Source organism: Zonotrichia leucophrys, chromosome 4A (assembly GCF_028769735.1).
Source record: "Zonotrichia leucophrys gambelii isolate GWCS_2022_RI chromosome 4A, RI_Zleu_2.0, whole genome shotgun sequence".
Taxonomy (NCBI): domain Eukaryota; kingdom Metazoa; phylum Chordata; class Aves; order Passeriformes; family Passerellidae; genus Zonotrichia; species Zonotrichia leucophrys.
This window is the reverse complement of record NC_088174.1, coordinates 14459957-14479227: the sequence shown is the minus strand read 5'-3', so window position 1 is coordinate 14479227 and position 19271 is coordinate 14459957. Positions and strand designations below refer to the sequence as shown.

At 48.8% G+C, this 19271-nt stretch overlaps 1 protein-coding gene across 2 annotated transcripts; it reads right to left on the bottom strand.

Annotated features, from left to right (window-relative positions):
• Positions 1 to 340: 340 nt before the first annotated feature.
• Positions 341 to 19096, bottom strand: KIF4A (kinesin family member 4A). 2 transcript variants are annotated; one of them, XM_064712836.1, is made up of 31 exons: positions 19048 to 19096; positions 18667 to 18796; positions 18473 to 18587; positions 17645 to 17835; positions 17323 to 17412; positions 16608 to 16774; positions 16349 to 16443; positions 16047 to 16166; positions 14196 to 14371; positions 13680 to 13741; positions 12883 to 13018; positions 12380 to 12438; positions 12096 to 12201; positions 11393 to 11458; positions 10671 to 10853; positions 10181 to 10284; positions 9854 to 9998; positions 8904 to 9014; positions 8356 to 8439; positions 7672 to 7785; positions 7364 to 7519; positions 6713 to 6807; positions 5548 to 5677; positions 4851 to 5021; positions 4385 to 4492; positions 4119 to 4196; positions 3935 to 4036; positions 3146 to 3295; positions 2278 to 2394; positions 1547 to 1669; positions 341 to 1071 (listed from the first exon to the last, which is right to left on the bottom strand). In XM_064712836.1, exons 2-31 carry the CDS (start codon positions 18787 to 18789, stop codon positions 895 to 897), a joined length of 3654 nt encoding a protein of 1217 aa, XP_064568906.1. In that variant the 5' UTR covers positions 18790 to 18796; positions 19048 to 19096; the 3' UTR covers positions 341 to 894. The 2 variants fall into 2 exon arrangements, with proteins under 2 accessions (XP_064568906.1, XP_064568907.1); XM_064712837.1 differs by lacking the exon at positions 2278 to 2394 and having other exon boundaries at positions 382 to 1071.
• Between the last annotated feature and the right edge of the window lie 175 nt (positions 19097 to 19271).

Genomic DNA, 19271 nt, shown 5'->3' with positions numbered 1-19271 from the left:
GGGATTCCCTGAATTGGCAAAGCCCTCATCCAACAGGTAAATAAAGAGGATTCTCAGGTCAGGGAAGCTGCTGCCCAAATCCCACAGCCCTGTGCACGTCTCAGGGAAGGGCTGGGTCACACCCACTGGCAGAAGAGGAAAAATAAATTTAACAAAATTTACATTTATCACCTTCTCTTCCTGCTGAGACTCATAACTTCGGGCTGAGGGCAAGGAAAAGCAGCAGGAACTTGTTTGGGGTCTCTGGACAGAAAGACCTGAGCAGGTCCCAGTGACAGCAACGGTGCAGAGAGCCCAGGGGAGGCTGGGGGTGTTGTGCACAATAATTCCAACTCCAAGTCAGGTTTATTTAGTAACTCCTTTATTGAAATCACAAACCAGAGTTAAAATTCCTACATTATTCACATAGGTCAAGTTTCTAAGTTCACTGAATAAGCACAGTCCAGCGGCTAAAGGGGCCAGAAAAACCAGCAGCTCTGAACTGCTCAGGCTGAGACTTCAGCCAGAGCCTTCTCACTCCATGGCTCCCCCAGGGCAGCTGGACAAGTTCCTTCAGGCTCATGGGAAGAGGCAGGAGCAGAGCTCCAGTGCAGAGACAAAGCTCTCTCAAGATTGCAGGTGAAACCGTACCCAGCGTTCACAGCTCAGCAGGAGGGAGGGAGCTGGGAACACCCACCTGGAAAATCACCTCCATTCACTCCAGGAATTTCAGAGGAAAAATTCTTAACCCCCACCTGGCCCCAACACACAAATATTTACAGAGACATAACAAAGAAAGAAGTTTGGCTCCCTTGCTGAGGGCAGGAGCTCCTGCTCCAGCAGGAGAATCCAACTCCCTCAAAAATCACCAGGAATGTGGCCTAAAGGGATGGGAAAAGCTCCAGGACAGGTAAACTACTCCTTGATGGGGGTGCAGCCTGAGAAGAAGCTGATGTTGCTGCTCAGCATCCTCTTCTTCCTCCTCCCAAAGGGATTCTGGTTCTCCTGGGACTCCTCATCCCTCCCGAGCAGGGGGGCAGCAGTGCTGGGAATCTTCAGGAGCACCTCCTGCTCTGTGAGGTCCTGCAGGACCTGGGGGAAAGCAAGGGACAATCTTTGGAGTTAGTAACCCACCAGAGGCAGCAGGACACCAAGTGCCAGGCCAACATCAAGAGTTGCTTTTTTTACTCAAGTCAGGAAAAAGACAAAATTTTTGACAAAATACCAAGATGCAGGAGGAAGAGACAGCAGCTGGAATAGTGGGCTCCCATGGGATAAGGGAATTTGTTTAGCTGAGGTGAAATGAGATGTGCCAGGTCAGAGAGGTCACTTTGAACATGGACAGACAGGATTTTATCCTGCAAGCTCCTCCCTTCCCCTCTCTGCTGCAGGAAAACGTGGCAAGCTCATGGCATCATTTCAGTGTGGGAACTGAGGAATTCAGCTCACTCTCGGCTTCCACACAAGCTGCCTGGAGCTGTGCAGAGTTTTCCAGCAGCAGCTTCTCCTCTGGGGTGATTTCCCTCCAAGACCCTCACTCAGCAGCTCTGCTCTGCCCTGGGAATACCTTGTTGGTTGGAGTGACACACACGGGCTGGAAGAAGGTCTCTTCTGCTTTCACCTCCGTGGGGTCTTCCAGCTTCAAGGACCCCTCTGAGTCCCTTTTGTGCTCCTCACATGTTGTGGTCTCCTGAGGGGCAGCAGAGGGTGAAGCTCTTACAGAACATCCATCCCTTCCCTTCCCACCACAGCCCCCTGCTCTCCAGCTGGCAAGTTTTCCACAGCACAGGATGCTGCAGCTCAGACTAGGCACTAATATTTAGAGCACTGTGGGATGTCCCTGCTCCACATCTCGAAATTCCCACTAGGAACATCAGTTTCTCATGGACCTTCCTGCTGCTACAACCCCCTCCCCCAAACCATCCCTTCCATTCTTAAAAAGAAATCTGGGAATGAGTCAGGGTTTGGTGTTGTCTGAAGCCAAAGACAAAACTTTAATTTATTTAGTCAAAAAGGAAAAAGGAAACTTTTTATCCTTAGATTTGAGGAGGAGAAGTGGGAACACGAAAATCTTTGCTGTGAATCTCCAAAATTCTGTCCTGATAGGCAGAGTCTGGTCCTGCAGTGGAAAATTTTCCTCAGTTACCAGAGAGGCACTAATTAGTGACATTGACAGAGTTTCAGCAAAGTGCACTTGCTCTGCCTGGACAAACTATGCTTGTGTGGGAATTATCCCTTCCTCCAGCTTTGCCCCTGCCCACATGCAGCCCCTGTGCCCCCAGGGGCAGCAGCACTCACCAGGCCCCGCTCCCTGTTCCTGCACGTGGCCGCGGCGCAGCTGCAGCCGTCGGTGCATCCCAACTTCTGCCTCCTGCAGCCACACTGCCTGTTCCCACAGCGGCCCTTGCACGAGCACTGCAGGGAGGGAAGGGGGATCCAATGGCCAGGATGCTCCTGGAATGCTCCAGGCCCTGCCAGCTGTGGCATCTCAAGGACAGGAACACCCCCAAGCTGCCCCTTGTCACATTTCGCTACATCCCAGCATAATTTTCCTCCTAATATCCAGAATAAAATCCTTCTACCTACAGATCCATCCTCAGGATCTACAGGAGAAGTACCTTCAGTTACTCAGTGCCTGGCTTGAGGTTATGCCAAAGGATCCCAGTTTCTGTGCCACACTTCCACAAAAAGAGAGAGTCCCCACCCCAAAAGCCTCAGGAATTTTCTGAGCCACAGGCTGAAGCTCCAGACTGACACAGATGGAAGCTGAGGCTCTGTCAGGACTCAAGCTGCAGGTTCCCAAAGGAAACAGGGATCCACAACAGGCCATCCTTTTTTTTGTTTGTTTTTCCCCCTAAAATTGGCTCCCTGGATGGATCTGGCTGCTGTTGGGGCTGTTCCTAAAGCAGAGGCCAGCTCAGACACGGGCAGCAGGACAGAACATGGGAGAAAGTGACTTGGACAGGGAAAACCTGTCCAGGAAGGTCTTTCTGACTGCAGACAACCTTTGCTGTGTCTGTGGCAATGTCCCAAATGTCCCCAGGCACCCAAATAACCCACTCCTGCCACTCTGAGAGCAGTGGGGACACCACAGCTCCACGCCCAAACCTTGCCCACACCAAGTGATTCCCTAACAGACACTGGACCAAGGGCAGCTGGATCTTACCCCCATGAGGTTTTTCCTGGTTCCTCTGCCTGCTTTCCCAGGAAGCCAGTCAGAATCCTCCAGCTCCCCAGGGTCAGAGAGCAGATCCTCCACATCCACCTCAGGGCTGGGCGCTCGGGGCTTGGCCGTCGTCTGCCGGCGGCACTTGGGCTGCAACACAGGAGCACCAGGGGTTAGGCCACCAAAAACCAGCTCTATTTCATTAATAATATTAATAATGATTACATTTTAATAGGGTTTTATTAGGGTTTTCAGAGTCCCTCACAGCCAAGAAGGTTGTGGGGTGAAGGAAGGAAAAAAAAAATCTAATTATCAGGATTGAAATTTAAACTATTGATGACAAATCCTTGGAAGTCTGAGTTGTTGACACATCACATGACAAAAAACAAATGTCACACTCCTGTCCAAAGAGTTTTTAATAATTTCTTCCTCCCAGCACTAAGATTTGGCTCCATGCAAAGCAGCAAAGTTGGCTGTGAAACAAATGCCTTGCTCCATAATTTAAAGACTGGGAATGCTACAGAAAAACAATCTGGATTGTGACAGAGGATACAGAGTCAGAACTACAATGAGGTTTGGGGGTTTGTTTGCCTTTTTTTTTCTTTTAATAAATAAACTAATGCAAGGTATTTGAGTCTGCTGGAAAGGACTGAATTAAATGAGCAAAATTTCAATTAGAGAACAAGTGCTTGGTAAAAGCAGCTTAGGAGAATGAAAACCACGTTATCAATAGCCAAGATGAAATCTAGCAAAGAATTCAGGTGCAACACAATCTGTGCAGCCTCTTACTTTGGGTGGAACATAATCAAAAGAAGAGTCTGGAGACTCAGGTGGCCTTTGCTGGATGTGCTGGATCTTCTGGCCACTGGCAACTTGGAGGAGCAGCAGTTTCTGTCAAAAGGGACAAGAATTAGCTCTGCACAATCATCAAACCCAGCTGCCACGAGGCTCTGGTGTCTCTACAAGGCTCTACCTGTTTCAGAGTGTCATTTTCCCGGAGGAGCTCCTGGTTCTTCTCACAGATTTCCCTCATTTTTTTCAGCTCTTCCTCCTGTTTGCAGGACAAGAGGAAATTTGTTTCATTGGAGATAAAGAAGAGAAAATCCCCCAGGGTTATTCCAGCCTGCACAGCAACCACTTCATGCAGGCTTCTGCAAAGGGAACACAGAATCCTTCTCCTAATTCCACACAATCCTTCTCAGAATCCCAAAGGATCCCAGCCTCCCCCAGCCCCTGCACCTGGAACCGCAGTCGCTCCTGCATTTGCTTCTCCTGCTCGTTCAGGGAATCTTCCAACCTCTTCTCTGCTGCTTCTTTTTGCTGGAATTGGCTGAGCAGGTACAGAACCTAAAAATAAACAGGGAATAAACAAGGGTGAATTCCTGAAAGGAGCACTTGGCATCAAAGTCCAGGCTCAGGGAAATTTCCTGCCACTTCCAGCACAATTCCACCCTGATCTATTTGAAAAGTGATTTTGTGCTCAGGTGTAACCTCCTCATTTAAAGCAGGAGGAAAGTTACTGAATAAACCAATTTACACAGGATAAATACAGAGATTTCGTTGGCTTTGAATGAACCATCTGCAAAAATCCAACAGAATTTGAGCTGATATTCAGCACCAGCTTCATTTCAGCACATCCCCCTTTGCCCTTCTCTCTGAGCAGACCTGGAGATCAGACTCCAAATTTCCATGAGCTGCGATTCACCTTTTCCTGGTGTTGCTGCTCCTGCACCAAAATCTGATTTTGGAGCTCTGCCTCCACCTCTGCCATGTGGTTTCTCTCTTCCATGAGCATCTTCTGCACATCAGAGCAGCTGGCCTGGCTCTGCTGCAGGCCACTCTGCAGTTTGCTCTCCCGCACTTTGGAGGAGACCAGCTGGAAAACAAGAGCAAGGCATGGCTTGGGACAGGGACAACCCAGGGAGCTGAGGGTCTTGTTCACTGTTCTGAATTCACCTCCCTTCCTGCAGCACTTGGAATATTTTCCTTTTCACCCTTCTCCTTTGATTTCCAAGCACCAGGGAACAAGGGGTAATTTTGTCCTTCAGTTGCTCTTTCCCAGATCCCACACTACTCCAATTTTTCTTTTTCCCATCTCAATACCAATTCCACTGCTTCCCTGCTTGTTCAGGAAGTATTTTAGATACTTTTTCTTCTCTTCCACTTTTGAAATTTGCCTTTTCCCTTTCCTATGCAAGCATCCAGACCCTCATCTATTCCATCCCTCTCTTCCCTGCTTTTCAGATTTCACTCCCCCATACAGGTTACTTTAATCCAAACTTGAGAAGGGAACAAACCTCATCCATTACAAGAAGGCTCTACTCAAATTCCTTTGGTCACTTCCTGTTATTTGTGTTACAGCCTTTGTTTTCAGGGATAAAAGAGGAAAGCCCAGGGTTTACCTCTGCCAGGAGATACTTCAGAGCACACTTGGCCTCCAGGAGGGTGGCAATGCTGTCCCAGTGCTGCTTGGCCCGATCTCCATTGTCTGCATCCAGGAGCTTCTGCTGCAGATCTGCTATCTGGGCACTCCTGGGGAAGAATCCATGGATTTGGGGTTACAACACAGGAAAAAAACAGGGCTGGTTTCTGGGCTAATGTGACTGTTCCCAGAATATTAAATAAAACAGTATAAATTGAGATTTTTGCTGCTCAATGGAGCACCTGGAGCCTGCATTGCTTCCCTGGGGAGTTTTGCCTCCACTCCACATTCCCAAATAAAAGTGGAGGTTTTTCCCCCAGAGGTGCTCACTAACAGCTCCAAACACCCAGTCTAAGTGCCTGAGTATTTTCCCCACATTCTGGAAAAATTCCAGATAGGAAAACCCACTGAAAGGGGTTTGGGGGTTTCACTCCCTGAAAAGCCATTTTTAACTTGTTTGGTCTGTTTGCCAGTAGATACTTGGCCAAAAACCATTCCTCCACGTCTTCCACCATTTGTTATAAATCCCTCTGATGGATGGGGTGTTGGGACCAAATTTCCTTCCTGAAGCATCCTTTGAACCCCAAGAATTGGAAATTCTTGGTTCTGTAAAAATGGATTTTTGCATCAAATTTGGCATTTTTGGGCTTGAACAAAACAAAGACAAAACTTCAGATGTCACTCCCTATCACCCTGTGTATAAAGATGTGGATTCTTGGTGTAATTATACCTCAGCTCTGTTTTCAGTTACAATTTACCATGGGGGATGTTTTTCATCTGTGGAGACAGAGCTTGGCCACCCATTCCACCAAACACCAAAGGTGCTCCAGGTAGCATTGGAAGGCTTTCCTTGCTGACACCCAGTGTAAATATGATTAAAGACCACAGATGCAGAAGAAAAAGGTTTGTCCATCAGTATGAATCAGACTGCAAAGATGATCTTGAAACTTGGAGTTTTGGAAAAAGATTTTCAGCATCTGTATTTTCACCCCAGTTTGATTGGCAGTGGCTCCAAAACAATTAGATGGATTAGGGTGCTGGTTAGGGAAGCACAGCAATGCAACTTCTCTTGTGCTGAGTGAAAAGGCTTTCCCTCATCATTGCAGTGTCAGTGTGTGTGGATGAGCACTGGGGCAGTGCCTTACCTGAGCTCCATCTCTGTTTGCAGGCTCTCAATCTGCTTGGAGACAGAGACATCCGTGTCCAGAGCCTGCAGCTCAGCCAGGCAGTACGTGCGCCTCTGCAAGCACAGCGCACAGGGATGCAGGGCAGCAACAGGGGAGGAAATCACACTTTTACAGATACTCCAGCTAGGAGAACCTCCAGGGATCCCCCCACAGCTTCAGTTCCACTGTTCCTCCCCAAAAGGCTGTGCTAAGGGGAGTGAGCCACTCCCATCCCTCAGAATCCTTGAGGTTGGAAAAGCTCTCCCAGAGCGTTGAGTCCAACCATTCACCCAACACTGATGGGTCACCCGTGTCCCCAGGTGCCACATCCAGATGGTTTTTGGATACCTCCAGGGATGGTGATTCCACCATTTTCCCTGGACAGCCTGTTCCAAAGCCTGACTGCCTTTTCAGGGAAAAAAGTTTCCCAAATTCCTTAAAGTAACAAGTTCCTTCAGCACCTCTTGTCCCTGACATTCAGAGGATAAAAATATTAACCCTTTCTCCCAGAAAGAGTGGGATCCATCCCCACCTTCTGAGGGAACAGGCCAAGTAGGAGAGAGAAGAGTGAATCCAGTATTGCTGAACAGCCAGAGGAGTGGGGTGGGAGAAGAGGAATTTCCCTCTTACCCGCAGCTTTGGAGGGGGGTTTTCTCCAGCATCTTTCTTCTCTTTCAGCTGAAGGAGCTCTTTTGCAAGGATTTTCCTGTCCTCCAGCAGGTCTGCCAGGTGTCTGCGAGCTTCCTCAGTGCTGACAAGAACCTCAACTTCGTTTGCGAGCCAGCTCTGGAAAAACAACCCCCAAAACCCAGTGGCTGAGCTCAGCTCCAGGACTGAACCCTTCTGAATAATCCCACTGCAATTCCCACCAAGGCCAGCAGCACCCACCCCAAATCCCAGTTTGCCCAGTGTAGGGATGCAAAACCACTGTTACCCACCTTAATTCGTGTGGCAATTCCTTCCATGCCCCGATTTTGGGTCTCCTTCCGTTTATCTGCCACCTCCTTCTGCCTCTGCAGAGCATCCTTGAGACGTTTGTTGGCAGCTGCTGCCTGGAAAAGATTCCACAAGGAGCTGAACAGGGACTGCAAATCATCTGCTACAGCTGGAAACACCAGGGATTCCCAGCCCAGGGCAAACACTGGGACAGTGACAGCACAAGGTTAATAAATCTCAAGTTATCCTGGTTTAACTCAAGGATTCCTGCTCTTAATTTATTTCCTTTGCTGCCATTCCTCCTTTAAAAGAAAAGCTCCTCCTGTGCCTGAAGATAGAAGAAAACACCCAAAATGAGAGGTTGAAGATGAATTTCTTTTACAAAGCCATCCTGAAAGGATTCTGAACTGCAACCTTGCAGATCCACCACCCAAACTCATTCCCCACTTCCTTGGGCATCTGTATGGATTTGCCACCTGGCCACCCAGAGCCACCTGGTCTTTGAGGAGCAAATTTAACTGGGATCCCTCCAAAGCAGAAATGGGGATTTCTCTACAGTGAGAATTTTTTTTGCCCAGCCTCTAAACTTCCTTTCAGATGTTTCTGTGTATCCTGATCCTTCCTCCAGCCCCACTTGGCAGACTTTAGGGATTGGTTGGGATGTCCAGGAGATGTTGGCTCCTCACCTCCTCTGTTTTGCGCCGGAGGACGTTGGCCTGCTTCTGGAAATCCCTCTCCAGCTTCAGGAGCTCATATTGTCGCTTACGGTCCTGCAAGGAGAAACAGCTGCAAAAGTCACATTTTCCATGACAAAGGAAAGGCTGCAGCTCCAAAATTCCAGCCTGAGCACCCCAGGGCATTGAGGGGCAGGAACTGCTGTGACACCAAACTCCAGCTGTTTGCTGGCCATTGCACTCAGCAGCTGATATTTACTGACCTGCAGATCCAACATTTCTTTGGAAGTTTAAAAACCTCCCATGCTGAGGCCAAACTCCACAATTGTAAATCCTTCAAATATTGACTAATTTTGCTGTCTGCTTTAGAGCAGAGTCACAGCTGTGGCAAGAGCTTGAAGATCTCCAGCCACAAACAAGTCAAGTGGTGAAAAGTGGCAGCCACATGAGCCAAGCTTCTCTTCAAAGCATTCCCAGCTCTCCTAAGATACTTCCCAGTTAAAGAAACCTTCAGGCATCCCTTTGGAGGATGGAATAGAGTGAAGGGCTTGTTTGCTCACCTTTTCCTTCAGCTGGATCACCTCCTTGTCCTTCTGCTGCTTCCACTGACGGAATTTCTCAGTGTCCTCTTTCATCTGACGCATCAGTTGTACTCTTTGCTGCTTCATTTCCTGAAAGACACCAGGGGCTGGAAGAATTATCCAGGATTTACATCCTAAAGAGCTTCAACCTCCATTCCCCCCTGTGTCTGCCAGGTGTGGGGAGTGGCAGGTGGGAAATCTTGCTGTGCTCCCATTCAGGACACTCTCAAAATGCTAAAATACAGGGTTTTTTCTGGCACAAGCATAGGTGGCCTTTGAGTCATAAGTGAAATACATGATATTGTACTTAAATATTTGTATAATTGTTAATCTTAAGCAGAACATCTAAATATGTCTATTTAAACATGTTTCTTTAATTAAAAGAGGGAAATATAGGTGGCCTTTGAGTCATAAGTAAAAATCTATGTATTGTATAGGTGGCCTTGCCCTGCTAAGTCCCAGCTGTTCTAATTGGGCTGCAGCTGTGACTAATGAAGATAACTGGGATAAAAGGGGTGGGCTGGCCAGCCAGGGAAAGCCTTCTGGAAGAAGGCCTTGAGGAGGGAGAGGAATCTGCAGAGGAAGGAGTCAGTGCTGTGAAGAGGCTGCCCACAAGAAATCACTGAGAAGATAAGGGACTTCTGAAATATCTTGGCAACACATAAGAGGAAAACCAACACAGGCACAATTTAGAGAAATCAAATTATTTGACTGAGGCAAATAATTTAAAAATGCCAGAAGATACTTTGGACTTATTTTCCTTCCAAATCTCAGTAGCCACCTGCCTATTGTGGTCATGTGGCCACAGGAATCTTGCCAAAAACTGCTATTTTCAGTCTGACTAAAGAGAAAGTGGATTCCTGTTTGGGATTCCTGTCTGAGATCTGCTTTGCCCACACTGGCTCAAGTCAGAGGTGCCTGTTGCTTACCCTGATCTCCTGGTTCAGTTTGGACACCGTGTGCTCTGTGGATTCCTTCAGCTTCAGGAGCTTGGATTGCTCATTCAGCTTCTTCTTGAGCTCAGTAATTTGTGCTTCCAGCTCCTGGAGCCTTTTCCGGCGCCGCTCGCTCAGCCTGGAGAGGAACAACAACAAATCCAAATGTCACCTCTGCTGCTGCTGAAAGCCCACAGGAGGCTTCTCTGCAGCTCCTGGCACATTAAAGGGACACTTTTACACCAAAAAAGAGCTTTTACACATCATGGAAGTGCAAGACATTGGATTTTCAGACACATTGACAGCCCCCAGAGCTCTTACTTGGCCTGGTTGATGTCTTTCTTCGCCATTTGCAGAGCAAGGATCAGCTCCTCCTTTTCCTTCTGCAAGTTGCTGACCTCCAATTCCAGATCCCTGATATTGGTCTAGAAAGGAGAAGAAGAATAAATCTCCAAATAGAAACCTTGTAAAGACACCCTGAGACAAAGCTTTAAGATTGAGAAACCTTGAAAAACCCAATTCCTTCACAGCAGGCTGCAAAACCACCAAATCCCAGAGCAGTGTGAGGGTCACAGGGGCTGGCCCAGCACACTCTGGAGCCTTGGTGGGCACAGAGTCACTGGGGCCGTGTCCTGACTGAGTCATTTCAGAGATGGGAGATCCCAGCACAGCAGGTAAAGCTGTCCAAGGGAGCAGGGACCCAGCTCATGGAATAAACCCAGATCAGAACAGGCTCCTGAGGACACATCTCCCTTCCCTCCCCAGCAGGAATTGGGGAAAACAAACTGACCAAGGAGGATTCCAGCCTTACCTCGTACTGGGACTGAATGGGCCCCAGCTGAGTATCATTTTGAGACATCTTTTTGGCCAGGGCCTCTTTCAGAGTCAGGGCTTTGTTGAGCTCCAGCAGCTCCCTGGAGAGCTGTGCCTGGCGCAGGGCGTGTTGGGTGCTGAAGTCTGAGGCTCTCTTGGGTTCCTGGGCCACTTCTGCTCCCTGCAGGAGACACAGCCATGAGGAGAGGCCAATCCAAAGCTCCTGAATTATTATTTCCACAGAGCACTTCAGATTCATTTTTATGTAAAAAAATTAGATATTCAGAAATGAGAACAGGTTCTTGACTGTGAACACATTGAGTTTGAAACAGCACAGACAAGGGTGATGATTTATCAAGCATTTGGGTTAGAAAATGAGCAGGAGGGAGCTAGAGGTGGCCTTGCCCTGATAAGTCCCAGTTGTTCTAATTACCAAAGAAAAAGAACAGCCTTGCCTTTAATGGGCTGCAGCTATGACTAACAAAGATAACTGGGATAAAAGGGGTGGGTTGGCCAGTCAGGGAAAGCCTTGAGGAGGCAGAGGAGCCCTGAGAAAGAAGGAACAATCTGAAGGAGTCAGTGCTGTGGAGAGCTGCCCACAAGAAATCACCAAGAAGGTAAGGGACTTTTGAAATATGATGACAACAGGGAGCAGATAAAAGTGATGAGGAGATAAAACCATGCCCCAGTGAGGTGTGCACTGCTGAGCCCCTCACTTACACCTGGAGAATCCTGTTCAGAGTTTGGCAGCTCTGCAGCAGCTTCTGTGGCGGCAGCGCTTTCACTCTGGTGGACAGAGAAAGAGAAAGTTTGGGTGAAAAGAGAAATATGAAATCAAATTAAGGAAATAAGAGTCTGTTGGCACATTATGGCAAAGCACAATGTGATTCTCCTCTGGCCAGAACCTCTCTGGAAAGAGGAGACCATCATCATCCCCCTCCTCAAGGAATGTGGGGAAACTCCTCCATGTCTAGTTGGAAAAAACATTCCTTGAAATCTTCCCCGAACTCCAGCACTGAGATAACAGTAAGAGGAGGAGGAGAGAACAGAGGAATGTCCAGTGAGGGAGAACTGAAATTCCTCCATTAGACAAAAGCATGGAAGTGTCTATTTAACAATCTCAGACCTCTGCAATTTGCATTGTCCATAAAAATCACCAAGTTTGGAACACTCCATCTAATTTAGGGACTGTAAATCCATGCCAAGCTCCTGTGTCAGGTTTTTCCATGTAAACTCCTCCTTCCCTTCACCCCAGGAGCAGCACAAGTGGCCTTTCTGCAGCATTACAGCACAACAGGACATTCTGAAGTGGATCTCAAGAGTCATTTCACATTTTAATTGCTGAGCTCCTTGAGGGAAGCTGTTGGAGTGGAATCCCAGATTTCCTGGGATTGTTGTCACAACTCCCTGGGTTCAGCCTTACCTGCAGCTCAGCCAGCACCTGCTGCAGGTTCCTGATCACCTCCACATTTTCCTTGAACTCTTCATCTTCCACGGTCTCCACCATCTTCTGCAGATCCAACTTGCACCTGGAAACAGGGGAACAAGTCCATGCTGAGTTTGCACCAGGGAGGAACAACCTTCTCCCCTCAACCTCTGAAATGATTCTGGATGAACAAACTCCAGCTGGTTGGATCCAGTTTATGCCACTGAAAACACTGAATTCCCAAGGACATTATTCCAGGAGAAGGGTGTGGGGACACTTACACAGCATGGTGCTGAAGCTGCTCTAGTTTTGCATACATCTTCTCATTTTCTTGCTCTGTCTAGAGAAATCAGAATTGTAGAAGATAAGAAGCCAGAAATCAGTTGATAATTTTCAGTAAAAGATTGGCAGTGTGAAAATCAATGCACTGAAAGGTCTTTCATGGTCAGGGCCACCAGTCTGGATTTCACAGCATTTTTTCAGGGATAGACACTGCAGGCAATAGGAAAAAAGCAGAGTGGGGAAGGGAGAGCACAACTGTGCAAGTGCTATTTAAAATATTAAAACAAAATATTTAAAGTATTAAAAATGCTGAAAGATTCAGGTCTCCTTTTTCCAAAAGGAAACTAAAGACCAACAGATTCAGGCACGTTTTTGGTTCTGACTGGTTTGGAATCAACATGAAAGGAACATTTAAGAGAGATTCTCAATGTGTCATAAATACTGGAGCTGCTGTTGATTCACTCCCAGCAATTTTGAGCTTTCCTGGGCTAACAGAACTTACCAGGATGATCCTCTCCAGCATCTGTGCTGTTTGCCCAGCAGCCTCACTCAGCCCCTGGCTCAGCTTCTGGATCTCCTCTTGCAGGGATTGGTTCTTCTCCATCAGGGATTGGAGGCTCTCTGAGGGGGCCAAACCACTGCAACAACAAGGAGCAGTGCGTGTGAGTTTGGGCTTTGATACAGCATTGAAGTTACCTCCAAAATTATTGTTATAATTCCCTAAATAATTTAAAATAAATACTCCAGAATTGCTTGGGAGGGAAGGATGTTAAAGCTGATCCAGCCCCACCCCTGCCATGGGCAGAACACTTTCCACAGACCAGGCTGCTCCAGGGTCTGTCCAAGCCTTGGACACTTCCAGAATGCAGGAAAAACCTCCAAACAGAGGTTGTGAACTCCATGTCCTTGGGTTTGGAACATGCCCAGAACACAACACCTGCACAGCCCAACTCTGTCCCAGACTTTGTGTTTTAAGGATAATGGAGGTGGAACTGCCCCACATTTAGGGATAGAGGGGTGAGGAGAGCAGGGATGGATGGGTCTCAGAGACAGCAATTTATTCAGGAGGTGTTTCCTGCTTCCTCTTTTACTTCCTGCAACGGATTTTTGCAATCATGAGGTGTTTGCTACAAAGCTAAATATCCCATGGAATTCCAGTAAGGATGCCAAAAAAAGGGGGGAAAAAGCAACCAATTTGTTCCCCCCTCATTCCACAGCACTGCCCAGAGCTAAGAGATCCAGAGATTCTCTGGAGTGTGATAAATACACATCCAGAGGGCATTGAATAACAAATCTTACTTGAGAGCCACAGGCAGGGTCCCTCCATGGGCCTGGAGCAGCAACACCTGGAGCTGCTGGACCTGCAAAGACAAATAATTATTGCTTGTGAATGTAACAGCTCCATGGATCCTTGGTCTTCCTGACTTCCCTGCTCCATAATTCCCCTGTTACCACTGCCTGTGCAAAGGAGTGGTGTTGTTACAGTACTCCCAATTATTTACTCCTCAAAAGGTTCTTCCCTTCCCTCTGGATCACCCCAGGGAAAATCCTTCCCTGCCCCTCATGGTGGGCACAGGCAGGAGATGTCAGGAAGGCACCAAACCATCTCTGTATTTCTGACTGTGCCTGTAGCTCACCAGGCAATGGTTTATTGGGTGTAAACCACTTTTCTCTGGCTGCAGTAAAACTCCAAGAAATATCCACACATCCCCTTCCCACCACCTCCAGAGACACAGCAATGCACGTGAGGGATGTTTTGCATTTTTTGTGAGGCTGTGCCTTCCTTTGGGGTTTGCTGAGGGGTTCCCCCAGTACCTGCTGCTTCAGCTGGTGCAGCTCAGCTGCCTGGGGGTCCACGTTGACAATGGGTTTGTTTTTGATCTTCCTGGCCCTGTCAGCATAACGCAGAGTGTTCAGGGTCTCCTCCAGGTTGGAATCAGCTGGGCTCACACAGGCAATCATCAGAGTGTGGCTGTTCCCACCCAAGGAGTCTGGGAAGGAGAAGAAACAATGTCAAAGCTGTCAGAGCAACAATGACAGTGAAATGCCATGAGTGCAGCCCCAAAATGTAAATGAAACAGCTGGATTTTGGTGCCACTTTACTTTCTCCTCTGCACACTCAGATCTGTTTTAAAGTGGGTTTTTAAAAGCCAAAGTCAGGGTTTGAAATAAAAGGTTTCACCCCAGAAGCCCCAGTTATTGCCCTAATAAATAATTTCTTTATGCCATTTCTGGCCTGGTTCTTTTAGGTTTGCCCCTCCCTAATAATAAGACCTCCATGAATATCCAGAATTTTCTCCAATTTAAGGAATTATTGGCTAAGAGCAGATCACAAAGCTGCATGGAACTTCATCCTTTGGTTTTATACAAATTGGCTCTTAAAGGTACTGATCATTAAGAAAAAGGGGCCCCACATCCAGCCTAATCCAGGTTTTAATTAGGTACTTTCAGACATGGAAAATACTGAAGAGCTTTTGCAGCAAATTATGTAATTACCATCAAAATCCCAGTAATTTCATTACTAAAGCTTTGCCCAAATTAAAGAGTAACTTAAATAAAATGCATTGAAAGACAAATCCCAGCTACTGAAAAATAAAGACCAGATCTTCAGACTAAGAAAACAAATCCCAGGGAAGGCACAGACAGCTGGAGCTTCATTCTGGCTGTGACATCACCCAGGGAGTTGCTATAATTAAGGTACAATAATAGATCTCTGCTCCCAGACTTCTCTTCCTTCTCCCCTGTGGGAACTCAGTTGCAGAAGAAGTGTTTGTGGTGCAAACAGAAGGGGGAGATGTGGGAAGTCAGACCATCCCTCTGGATGTCCAGAGTTGCCCAGAACCCTCTTGGGGGCTTGGGGACCCTGGCATGCTGCCCAGAACACCTGGTGGCTTGATTTTGATCCTTCTAAGGAAGTGCCACCTGTGTATGAGGACATGAGAGCCACACAAGTTTGCATGGTGTGAGAATAGAGTGTTCACAGGGTGAAAATGTAGATTTTAGGATTTTTGGTATAGGGGTTATGAAGACAAGATGAAGGAATCAGAGTGTATCTCATCCTTCTTTCTTCTTCATGTTCTCCATTGTCTGCTGTGATGTTGGCACTCAGGGATTGGTTTAGAGAAGAAGTGCACTGTGTAACACAGGTGATAGGTATTGGGAATTAAAAGTAAATATGATATAAGTAGTTTGTAGTATAAAAGATGACACTGCCTGGGGGTGGTCAGAGTGCCTCAGACTGTCTTGCTGAGCTGACCTTGGCAGGGCAGGAGAAAATTTTTTACAGATAAGATAAAATAAACAATCTTGAGACCAAGAAATGAAGGGCCCTGACTCCTTCTTCAAGTGCCAGGCTAGGAAAAGAGACTTTCCAACTCTTCTCAGGGTCACTCTGACAAGGTAATGATCCCGACACTCCCCACCAAAAATAAGCCCTGATTTTGTCTCGTTTCCTCCTGTCACACAAAGTGCAGGAGAGCAGGACTTGTTTTGAGCTCATCTCACTGCATTTGCAACCTAAAATAAGAGTCCAGGAAAGGCCTGGCTTCAGTGAGAAATTAAACAAACAAATCCCTTTGCAGCAGCAGCTCAGAGCTGGGGGATTTCTCCTGTTTTGTTATTTAAAAAGCACCTGTAAGTTTAGGCTTTGTCATCATCTTCTCTCACCTTGCAGCAGCCTGGTCAGCTTGGAGTCTCTGTAGGGGACAAAGCCTCCCTTTTTATTCTCCTCTCCCAGAGCACTGATGACATTCCCCAGGCACAGGAGGCCTCTGTTGATGTTGATTCCTGCAGACAAAGCTCACAGTGAGCACAGCCACCTCAACAGCTCCAAACTCCTCATTTCCTGCCCTTATTAAAAATGTAACAAGGTTAAAAAAAGCAGATTAAAGGGTTAAAGAAGTGCTTTGCTCTTTTATTAACTCCCAAGTGAGAAGAAACCCAAACTCCACCAATCCCAGCACAGAGACCTTCTTTGAGTCTGTCTCCCTCAGCCTTGGTCTTCTTTTGTCTCTCAGAGCCAGCAAGATCTACCAGGTGTAACTTGCAGTGAAAACTGCAATTCCTAGGGCAGAAAGAAACTGTTTTACTCTCCCAGGTGGAAAAGGAGCAGCCCAGGAGCTGAAAATTCAGGGAGCCAAAACCTGAACTGCCTTGAGAAGCACAGCTCAGGACCAGGATGAGGAATTTTGGGAAAGTAACTCTCATCAGCTGCACAGTGACACTCACTTGTCATTTTTCTTCTTCTGATCAATGAAGATGGTGAAGATGGCATGGGATCTGGAGGACTGGGAATTCATGGCCGTGGATCCCACAGTTCTGCAGTTGTTCCCCTGCTCCAGGCAGGACACGGTCTCTTGGGCACAGGTGACATTTCTTTCTGTCAACCCCACAATCTGTAGCCAGGAAGGAAACATTGTTTATCCTCTGCTTCCTCTTCATCCCACCTGGGACCAGAAAAATCTCCCTGCACCTCAGGTTGTGCCAGCCCATCCCCAGGGAGCTGGAATGGAAACTCCCAGGAAAAACTGGTTGTGAATTTTACTTCAGGAACATGGAATCACGTCCTGATGCTGTTCCTAAACACCCCCCAGGTTTCCTCTGCCTGCTCCAGATCCAGCTGGGCTCTGGGATGGAGCCAGAGCTCCTCAGGGCTCCAGGGACAAATCCATGGATATCCCAGGCCAAGCTGAGAGCTGTGCCAGCCACAGGAAGGGGCTGATGGGGAGGGGATTTGTGTGAATAAAGTATTGCAGAGGCAGCTCCCAGGGGATGAGCAGGAGGGACTGGATGTGCTCCTTGGCAAGGAACAAGTTTCCCTGAGCATCCAACCCCCTGGATCTCTGTGTGCTGCTCCCACCACATGGATGATCCCCACCCCAGTGTTTTGGGGATGACAGAAAGTCCCACATGGAGCCCTCCTTCAGCCCCCAGCCCTGCAGACCTTGATGCCTTCCTTGGGGTCCTCCCGGATGCTGATGGGGGAGCGCTCTCGGGAGGGGCACAGCAGGTCCAGGATGTCCTCGTTGTAAATCTGGAGGCAGCAGAGGAGCAGAGCAGAGTTACCAGCCAAAGAAAGGAGCAGTCAGGCTGAAATTAGGGTTAATTTAGCAGCACATTTTATTCATTTCACCTTCAGGGAAAGACAGAAAGAACTAGCAAAACCTCCTGGAGTCTTAGGGGTTGATTTAATCAGTATCTGTTACCTGAAGGAGGTGACCTCAAAGCTCCCTTTATTCCTAACTTGATAAAAACCAAACTTTTACCTCCAAATAAGAAACTTTGAGGACGAAGTCCCAATCGTGCCTTTGCTGTTTCTCCTCAAAGAGCAGCTTGATGACCCTGGGGATGACCCCCACGCTGGGCTCATGCTCCTGGTTGGCAGTGTAGGTGCCTCCCATGGAATAGGTTTTCCCTGACCCCGTCTGTCCATAGGCCAAGACAGTGGCATTGTATCCTGAGGGGACAAAGGACACCCGGGTGAGTCACGTGGAGACTGAAAGCTGCATTTCTGAAAGCCACCCTTGCAGAAAATCATCAGCTTACACCAGCTTTAAGCATACATCACAGTCTGGAACATGGAAGGAAAAAAAAGGGCAATGAAAACTTCATAAAGCACAGAGAAAATTATTATTTCAGCTCTTTTTTAAGACTGGATGTTTTATTAGAGCTAAACAGAAACACAGCACAAATTCTCTGCCATCCCAGCTTCACTGCAGTATCCTGGAACAGGATGTTTATCAATTCATTGTGTTATTCTTAAGGAGGGAGAGGGACTTTTTATAATGGCTTGGAGTCACAGGACAAAGGGAATGGCTTCCCACTGCCAGAGGAATATTGGGAAGGAATTGTTCCCTGTGATGGGGGGAGGCCCAGAGAAGCTGTGGGTGCCTCTGGATCCTCTTGGAAGCATCCAAGACCAGGCTGGACAGGGGAAGATGTCCCTGCACATGGCAGGGGTAGCACTGGATGGGCTTTAAGGTCCTTTCCAACCCAAACCCGTGTGGCATTCCATGAAAACTGCCTCAGAGCACACGCCCCACGTCGTTCTGCGGAGAGGAACGGGCTCCAAACGGGCAAAACCCGGGACAAACCTTTGAAGATGCCACGGACCAGAGGCGACACCGCGGTGTTGAAAACCTCCTCCTGCTCCACGGACGGGTCGAACACGTAGTCGTAGGTGAAGGCTTTGTCATTGCCCACCACGACCTGCGGGCGAGAGGGACGGGGCAGCGCTGGTAGCGGCTCCCGGTAACTGCGGGACCCCCGGGATGGCCCCGCGGCTCACCTGAGGCTCGCCGGGCACGAAGGACAGGCACGTCTGGCAGCCCTCGCTGGTCTCCTTGGGCACCAGCGGCCGGCAGCGCAGCGCCACGCGCACCGGGATGCCCTTCTCGTCCTCTCGCATCATCACCAGCCTGCGGGACACGAGCGCCGTGAGCGGGCCGGGGCACGGAGCGGGGCTGGCCGCGGCCCTGCCCGGCCTGAGGGTGGAGTGGACGGGAAGCGGCCTCAGCGGGGCTCTGGGGAGGAGGGGGTGGGGGGTGCAGCGGGCCTGCCGGGGCTCTGGGATGGAGCGGAGGCCCCGGGCCGGGAGCGGGGCTGGAGCGGGGGCGGAGCGGGCCCGGCCTGGCCCTGCCCGGTGTCGCGGGGCGGCCGCGGGACTGACCTGGAACCGCCGCTGCCCGTTCCAATGGCGGCACCGCAACGGCCGCCGTTCAAACCGGGCCGCGCGCCACCACGGCCAATCACAGACAGGTACGGCAAGCGGGGCGTCTCCGCAGCCAATCGCGGGGCCGTGCGTCACCGAGGGGCGGGACTCCAGCCAATCGCAGAGCGTTGCGTCACTCAGGGGCGGAGCCAACCGAGGGTGGGGATGGGACGGCGCGAGGG